This window comes from Antrostomus carolinensis, unplaced genomic scaffold (genome assembly GCF_000700745.2).
Source record: "Antrostomus carolinensis isolate BGI_N321 unplaced genomic scaffold, ASM70074v2 scaffold14309, whole genome shotgun sequence".
NCBI classification, from domain to species: Eukaryota; Metazoa; Chordata; class Aves; order Caprimulgiformes; family Caprimulgidae; genus Antrostomus; species Antrostomus carolinensis.
In genome coordinates, this window is record NW_010337951.1 from 1 (window position 1) to 9,182 (window position 9,182).

Sequence of the window (9,182 nt, forward strand, 5' to 3'; positions counted from 1 at the left end):
CCCCGGCCCCGGTCCCTCGCCTCCAGCAGACACCAGGAATTCCGATCAGGCGAGGTGCTCCTCTCACAACGCGTCAGGAACGCGCTTCTCACCAGCGTGGAAGTAAACTCTTGAAGCAGTTTTGATGGGAAATGCCATGTAAAAACCTCATAAACGGGATCTGCTCCTGCCAACATGCTGAGGCTTCCCTCCCGCCTGCAGAAAAAAAAATCCAAATCACATATGATTATTTACCTTCCTGCAAAGATGACTACAAGTACATCCACATTTGAACAAATGTAGTAAGTCAGACCAGTATTCTTGTGCAAAACTTTTTATTAAAAAGAGAAAGGGACCTCTGCAACAAAAGGTAGGTACAACACTAATAATAAAATTTAACTTTTCAAAGGTTGCAACAGACTCGATGTGAAATTCTGGTTGCGACAACGACTGTGTCTCAAGTTTAGAAAGCCTCATTCCCACACCTGAAAACACAGCCAACGCATCTGTCTATTGTGACCCCTTAACTAAAAAATTCTTTTCTGTTGAGTTACCAGCACACTACCAAGATCAAGTTTGAACATCCAGCATTCGTGACAAAGCTGTAAATGATCCAAAATAATGTTACTAAAATGCTAAAGATTCATACAGAACCTTTCACATTTCACAGCTTTAAGAGTTTTCCTTTCCAATTCTCATGAAATAACATAAAAAGTTATGTCCCCTAAATATATAAAAACCCTCAGATTAAAAAACCCATCTCTCTCAGGTGACATGAAAAGAATTTCAAAGAACCCCATAGTCTGGCCTTAGAATTAATACTTGAAAATTATCTTTACTGGGAAAAAATTAAAAAAATAAAGACATTGCAGGTTTACCTTTTCTTCACTTTGTATGCATATGGGTATGATGGACATCAGTTTACAGCAAGTATCTTGCCCTAGTGACTACCTTCCTGCTCACCAAAACCAAACAGACAGCAGGGAAGAAATGAGTTACCTATCCTGGAGCATCAATAACAAGTGACAGCTTTCAGAATCAGAGGTGCCTTACATTTCTTCTGCAGTACCAGGACCAAGCTGTAGGCCTCTCCCCCACATGCTGACAGCAGACTATCGAGTATCATTAAGAATGAACCTGACATTTCCCAGTAGTTCAAGGTGATCAGTGCTTCAAAGGGATACTGGAGTCATTTCATGCAAAAAGTTGTCTATTCACATAAATAGCCTCTGCATCAGTACCATATACTAGGCATGGTCCTAAAATATCCAAACTATTCACAGACAAAGTCTGATTTGGAATTAAGTTGGTGATTTCCATGCGGTCTTTGGTAGGATCGTTGCTTAGCCAGGCACTTACTACAGACTGGTTAATGGTATTGTGGGAAAAATAGGTAGTACTTCTTCCTCCTGAAAGAAGGAGAGGGAGGAGAGGGAAATAAGTTCCAGTTCAGTTTATATAGTCTCAGAATTTGGAGAAACACAGTAGGTATGGTACAGACAAAATGGGAATACCATTTTACATTTAAGTCTGTTTTCAGCTTAGTTAACAGATGTCATCTCATTGGTAAATGAAGGAAAAAAGAACTTTAAAGTACAGCTATGAACTGATCTCACTGAACAAACAGTATCTACAAGTTTTTCGAGCCAGAGAGTAAAGCAAGGACAGACCTAAGAATAAAAGTCTGTTTATACAGTGTCTTTCTATATTTGGGGCATCAGTTTTGCTTTAATAACACTTATTCCCTACTGCCCCTTCTCGCTACTTGTTCTGCGACAAGCGATATACCTGGATTGGAGTTTTTTCCACATAACATGTTACACTCAAACTGAGGTCTCACAGTTTGAGAACTGTCACTCAGCATAAAATTAACAAGTGTCTGAAGTGGTGCTAAAGGGTTTATATTCTATAACTGAAAATGCAGAATACAACTTGAATTGGATATCCTTTTGTTTCCCTATATAGAACTGAGCTTTGAATGGCAACTTTCAGGCCAAAGGCAGCAGATGACATCTCAAAGTTTCCCCACTCTTTACAGTCTGAAGTGGCAAGAAATTAGGCAGTCTTTGTGAACAGAATGTGAAAATAAATGTTTATATTAAGTCAGTATCATATATTTATCTTGTCACGATACAAAGGGATCCAGTTTCATTCATTGAAGGTTCCAATTATGACCTTGAATAGTAAATTCATAATTTCACTAGCCTACTAATATATCAATTATTTTGGAATTACACAATTCTGTATATCTCACTCAGAGACTCAGATAGTAGTGTGTCATTTAGGCTGCCTTCATATTTTTTCTATATACAGATGATTTTAAAGTGAACACTATCTATCTTTGAAATACTAGATGTGCTGGACAGAGTACAGCAGATTAAAAAAAAAAACCAAACACCAAAGAAAACAAAAAACACACCAAAAAAATAGAACAGACCACAAAAAACTCATACAACAGTTAGCCTTATAAGTAGTTTTCCTGAAATGCCTATCAGGGCTTTCTAAGAAAAGAAACTAGCTTTTAATTTTCTGTATTAGGATTGTGTTATTAATTGGGTCATGTAATAACATTAATTATGTTGCCAGCTGACAAATTCAGTGCAGACTGAATTCAAACATTGTTACCTTGATGAAGAAAAGATGGTTTTTCAGATACGTCTGTGGAAGTATCCCAGTGCCAAAGAGATCCATCTTCAGAACACGTAAATAAGTGATCGGGGTTGGAGGGATGGAAATGAACTTCCCACACTAGAAGTATCAAACCAAAGTCAAACAAAACCACTTCAGAACAAATATAAAGTACTTTGCTCAGTACACTTTGGCTAGTATGATGTGGACATCCACTTGCAAGAACCTAGACCCCCACAAAAACCTTCTAGTCTTAAGTGTGTGTGAGTAGGAGACCCAAAACCCCACCCTTGGTTATTTACTGCAGTTTTCCCTCCAGTGGGAGGGAAAAGGAAAAAAAATTAGATAGATAGACTCTATTTTGTTGCATTTTTAGTACTGTGAAAATTGCTGAAGATTAAAATCTTATCTGAATTCAGGAATTCAGAATACTTTCTCATGCCATCTTCCCTCCTATTAAGTTTAAATCTGCACACAGCATGCATTCCTTCCCAGCACACATTATTATTATTTTGTGTCAGGATACCAGAACAGTGGAAAAGATATTTAAGTCAGTAAAACTTAGTATCTCAAGAAATATTTTTACTCCTTCAATATAATTGTGGCATTAAGCCAAGAAATTTTCAGCACAGAATGAATTGCTAACTTGTTCATATAAAGTTACCAGGAAAGCGAGCTCTTTCAGCATCGTGGAGGCACCAAATGTATCTTCAGTCTCCCCTCCTTCCTCACTTTTTCAAGTTTGTTAGTAACTGCATTCTTGCTTTACTATATCTGCATGCCACAGCATCAGTTTCTATGACTACCTATATACTCACCCTTCTAGAAACACAGCCATTCTGATTAAATGCATCTGTCTCATTACAGAACTGCTTACTAAGCCTAGTTTTAGTTTAGATAGAGTTGGCTTTTAAGGTAAGAACAGTCTCACATGCAGAGGAGGAACAAACTGAAGCCAACTGGATGTCGACACATTAAGTAGCAACTACGTGACCGCTCTCTGTCGTAGCTACACCACCTAATTTTTTTATCAGGACTTACAGAAATTAGAAACTTTTCTAAAATGCCACCTTCTTCTCCCCTCTCTGTTTTAGATACTTACTTTCTGCTTCATGAGCATTTAGCAGGGACACTGGCATAGTACCCTGCCTGATGTCCCATACACTCAGCATCCCGTCCTGGCCCCCCGTGGCCACAATGTGCTGCTGGTTGGGATGCCTGTCCACACAGTGCAGTGGAACTCTGTCACCTGTCCTGCAAAGGAGAAGAAAAAAACAAACACCTAACAACCCAAACAGAAATTCTTCATTCAGCTTCTATTTTCTCCTTCTTAATCCCTAGGAGCGTTGATCAACAAGGTAACAGTATCAATTGCAGCTTCAATTCCTGCAGCACCTGGTCACTACAGGCTGAAGCCACATGACATCTACTGGAAACTAGAGGTAAGGCATGTAAGATGAAGCTACAACCGGATGGATGAGCTTGAGGTTCTGTGCCCCGTGGTATACAGGCATCCACATGGTATCTGACAGCATTACAGGAGTGAGAAAACCCCGCATACAGAGAATACTCTTAAATATACCTACAGTAATAAGAAGGTTACACTGAAATTCATGTTTTAATTACAGTTTCAACATATACTAAGAGTTACAAAGGGAGAATGGGCACTAAAAACACCCGGTACCTCAGCTACAGCCTATTCACAGCAATGGGAATTATTCCACAGACAACAACAGGATTTGAATCTAGCTCAGTTTGTTTTCTTACAATACCTTATAAGGCACAAAGTTATCACTCAGATACATATCAAATGCCAGAAAATTTATATTAGGCCTGTGGAGAAGAACAGATATAAAGTATATTTAATTAGGGAAAGAGACTTTTGGGTTGAGGGTTGTTTGTTTTGGGTTCTTTTTTTCCCCTTAAAAAAAGATCAAGTGTACAAGTGCAACAGTCTTCAAGAGTTAAATCAAAGCAGACCACCTAAACACAATGCTCAGCCACAATAGTAATTCAGCCATTAAGCAGGATCTGCTTTTGATTATTTAAATACCAAAGAAATTAAAAACCTTAAAAAAAAATCAACAACCAAACCAGTCATTTGTCATCCCATTGTCAAGAAGGCATCAGGAAAGATTTACATAAAAGATTATATAAAAGCAGCACATGCTTTTCAGTAAATATGTAAAAGAATGAAGGTCTTACAAAGACAATATTTGAGATGGCTCATTTCTTTGCTGCCTGAGGTCCCATATTTTTAACTGTCCAATTGAATTTACGGTCAAGATCTCAGTTGTGCGAAGGAAAGTCACCGCATGGAGCGTACTGCTGTCTGCATTGTCTGCAAGAGACAAGGAAAGCATTCAGGTAAACCTACAGAATGCCAGTTTCCATTTAGTTATGACAAAATAATGCTTTTTAGAAAACAGAACACAGCTACTTAAACATGGTAACAACCTCTCTGCATTTTCAGGAGCAGAGACAGACCAGTGTCGTGTGAAATTTTAATTGCTGCAAGGGTACCCAGTGAAAAAGCAGCCTTTGCTTTCTGTATCAAACACTACAGAGACAAATCTAAAACTATATTTAATTAGCTCCAGTGCTTACAGAAGTACTTGTTGATCCATAAGATTTCTTGCTATAGTTCCTAAGAAGATGAATCAATTTAGCTAGGTCAGTTTCTTTATATGCTCTGCATCTACTGACAGGAGGCCAACAATTGAGCTTTTCATAATGCAGTTCTTTTGAACACAACAAACAGTAACTCTGGCTGAGAACATTAAGCAGTTGTATAGTTAATTCACAAGATTTTCTTTACAACTTTTCCAAGAACTGTCAATGTGATATCCATCCCTGTCCCTAAAGCCAAACAAGCTTTGTTTGTTAATTTTAATAACTAAGTGGCAAAGCTCTTTTTTCAGGTCCTTTTCTCCAGTGCTATCTTTTTCAGGATAATTTACAATGTCAAACACTTCACAGCATTGAGGTGAAACTTTTGAGGCTTTAGGAGAGAATAACACAGATGCCATATTCTTATATTTTCAGTCTGTTATTATATATAAACTTTTCTTCTTGATTATGACAGGGTAATGTTGTTAAGTCTACTTACACAAAGAATTTTAAAATACTTGAGGTGAAAGTCCATACTGAAAATATAGGTGAATTTTTTGCTGCATAAGACAAAAACCTTTTCTGATATTAAGACAGCCAAGTTACAATGACGCCTGGTGACATATATTTGAATGAGTTTTCTTTGCTGCCTACTACTTAAGTGAAAACTGAGGGGAAGAAAAAAAACAAACCCAAAACACTTTTGAAAAGAAATGTTAGATTACTGAACACTGAAGTTCTAAATGATTTTAAATTTTGTGATAGAGTAACATCAAGGGATTTAGCAATGATACATCTTTATGGTTCCAAAAGATTTTAACATCATCTCTAACTTTGGAGATTTTTTGCCACGACTGACCACAGACATATCAACTTCGTATTACACTCTTAAATCCATTAAACAATAACAAAAATAGCAGGGTACTCCTTAACAAATATATCATGAGGTACAAGAGTTCTGTCTTCATATTAAAAACACATTGAGGGCTCAGCTCAGCGCCTGGGAAATGTCAAGATGTCATTGAATTGGGAACCAGTACAAAGAATTGCTTACACTATAAAACTCCATCCTCAAGAACCTGAAAGCATCTTCCAAAATGTTCCCTCCTCCCTCTCCAACTTTTACTGTAAAACAATCTCTATTCAATGAGTTTGTGCTAGTCCCTTCCATGTAACTCCAGGTCAGCTTCACTTACCAGCTCATAGGTATGACTGACTTATTTATGGATCCTTCCTGCTTTAACATTTCCCTTCCCATTCCCAAAGGGACATTTCTCAGTTAATTCACATGTGATTTCTTAAATGTTTATGCGCCAGTAAATCTCAATGCAAAGTCTTACTGCAGCGTAACACTGGCTGACACTATCACTACAAAGCAAGCATTTTTACATAGTCTATCAAGTGACCACTAAGAAAACTAACAACTTGCATCCTGCACGTTATTAAATCTGTATGTAAGCATCTGAGCAACTGCCCAAATGTAATTTATTTTTGTTTCGTGGATATCTGCTTCATGTGAGTCAGCAAAACATTCTACTCTATTAAACTTGTACCAGAACATTCTGTGTCAGTATCTGTATATAAGTTAAAATTTAGAAATAAAAGAACCCTTTTAAACTAGTTACTGTTCTCGCCCCTCGAGGGGGAAGTTACTGTGTTTTGTGGGCACATGCTAATAAAATCTGCCTCATACCCTTTTTTTTTTTAAAAAAAAAAAAAAAAAAGCATATAAAGGTTTCCTACAGGAATTATCAAGGAGCTTCAGTAAAGGGCTGTATGCAATTAATAGGATTTATCTTGTGTGTGTATATACAGCCATGCACACACAAGTATCCCCTCTAGATATCCCATTACACTTCTTTCCTTAATTGGCTTATCACTGTGTAAATTCCTTCATCCATTAGAGGCAAGATTTTGCTTGAGGAGAAACACAGGTGCTGTGTCAAACTGAAGTTTCAGGGAGAAAGTCCTGGTTTACTAATGCCACTACCAAACACGGTGTTACTGTCCTTTAAATTACTTCTGCTTTTAAGTTTAATTTCCAACAGTTATAATGTTGGAAACATTATAAAACAGATGCTGCAAACTTGTATTCTATTTCCATGAGACTAGCATGATAGAAGAGTTAAGAATAGACAAGTTTTGACACCTTTCACAAACATCTTACTCTATCACATAATCTGTTACTCTAGGAAATATGGAGCTTTTTCACTAAGGGAGAAATGATCACCATAAGCCATGATATCTGGCAGAAGAGCAGGGTATAGACAGTGGCTTCTGGTTCTTGGTGTTGCTTTAGACATAGAGAAACAGAAGTTTATTGAATATGGACAAGGCAAAGGTTAATCTTAGTATAAACAACGAATTGAAATGATCATTTCACTAAACTCTAGTTATAAAGAACTCAGGACACAATACTTCGTGAAATCTAACCATGTTTCATGTAAACTGTCATAGCATTTAACAATTTGAGATGAGACAGAAGCCTACAGAGAACGTTTGGCTTCTAACTTCTCCATCAGTTAAAATATTGACTAGCAAATATCCGAATGAATATAAAAGTACATCTGAAATACACTTCAGGTATCTGAAGTCTGGAAGAATATAGGAAAAATAAATTCTCTACTGACTTCCTTTTTTTGGTTATAATTTGAGAATCTAAAAACCACACAAACTACTGCAAACTAAACAGGTATCTGACATACCTATAGTTCTTATTGCAGCCTTTTGGTCAGCTCTGAAGAGATTTATTCTACCGTCTTCTCCAACAGTGACAATTTCAGGGTTGTTGCAGATTACTCCAGTACATGCTGCTCCACCACAAGATGTGTCTTGATCCACATGATAATGAGCTTTCTCCCACCGGTGGTTGGCAGATAAAGTCTAAGTAGTAACCAGACATGAAATTCTGTTGACAAGTAATGATCTAAGATAGACCAAAGCTTTCAGAATACTCACTAAACCAGAAGCAAGCTCCAGGAAAGCCACGCTGCCTCAAAGAAATGAGAATCTCCTATACAAATAATAACCAGAGATCTAAATTTCCCTCAATTCTTGAGCACACAACCTTTCGATGAATCATTGATTATTTCTTCTCTGAAACACCTTCTTCATATGATCTCAAAATCAGAAAGAGCACAATCCACCTATGAACTGTGAAATGTCTTTCACTAGACTTATCCTTTCAACCTTTCCCCAGGACAAGGGAAAAAAGCTGAGGCCTTTAAAAAACAGGAGGTCAGATTTAGGTTCTGATTTCAAGGAAGTTAGTTTATTTTAGGTACCACATCAAACTATCGACAGATACTAGTGTTGATTGTGAATAAATAAAAAGTAATTATACATTTATTTCCAGTCATTTATAACCAAAGCAAAAGACTACAGAGTTTACATATCTTCCCTCACATGACACTCGTGAGAAGAAATTCAACAAGAATCATTTAGTTCACTAATTTAAAGACTCTAATAAGGCAGGTACAAATCCACTAACACCACTGCCCCAAATTACTCTTTTTTAAATAGAACCACAGCTAACAGTATAAACTCTTAACGTATGTTTTCAGTGGACGGACTATATACTAACAGATACCCAAATCTATCTGGCTCTGGAATCTATTTTATGTAGTACGTGTTCAAAATGCTTTTTTCTTTCCTTGTACATATAAAGCCAAAGCTTTTTCTAAAAGACTTAAAAAAATTACTTTGGTATGCAAATGTTTCTTGCTGTAGTAGCTTTGAGAGATCTTATGCTATGATCACAGTGACCTGTATTACACAGAATCGCAGCTTAAAGCCAGTGCAAGTTACTTACCTGGTTATTTTGATGATGGCGGAATACAGTTACAGTTCCCGTTGATGAGGCAACCACAATTCTCTCTTGATCCAAAAACTAAAGAGAGATAATAAGCATGCTATTAGGGATGTCAACACTAAGATGATAATTTTTATTTTAGGGTAACCTGAAT

General features: G+C 37.0%; 1 protein-coding gene across 1 annotated transcript in view; it reads right to left on the bottom strand.

The window, feature by feature from the left end:
- Nucleotides 1–974: 974 nt before the first annotated feature.
- The window catches only part of NUP43 (nucleoporin 43), a gene marked incomplete at its 5' end in the record, with an annotated part of 8,505 nt that continues 297 nt past the window's right edge, over nucleotides 975–9,182 (bottom strand). Inside the window, 6 exons of the mRNA XM_010175351.1 lie at nucleotides 975–1,388; nucleotides 2,605–2,727; nucleotides 3,710–3,861; nucleotides 4,813–4,948; nucleotides 7,923–8,100; nucleotides 9,029–9,106. Of these exons, the coding sequence (XP_010173653.1) occupies nucleotides 1,174–1,388; nucleotides 2,605–2,727; nucleotides 3,710–3,861; nucleotides 4,813–4,948; nucleotides 7,923–8,100; nucleotides 9,029–9,106 (882 nt within the window). The remainder of the gene's footprint in view (nucleotides 1,389–2,604; nucleotides 2,728–3,709; nucleotides 3,862–4,812; nucleotides 4,949–7,922; nucleotides 8,101–9,028; nucleotides 9,107–9,182) is intronic.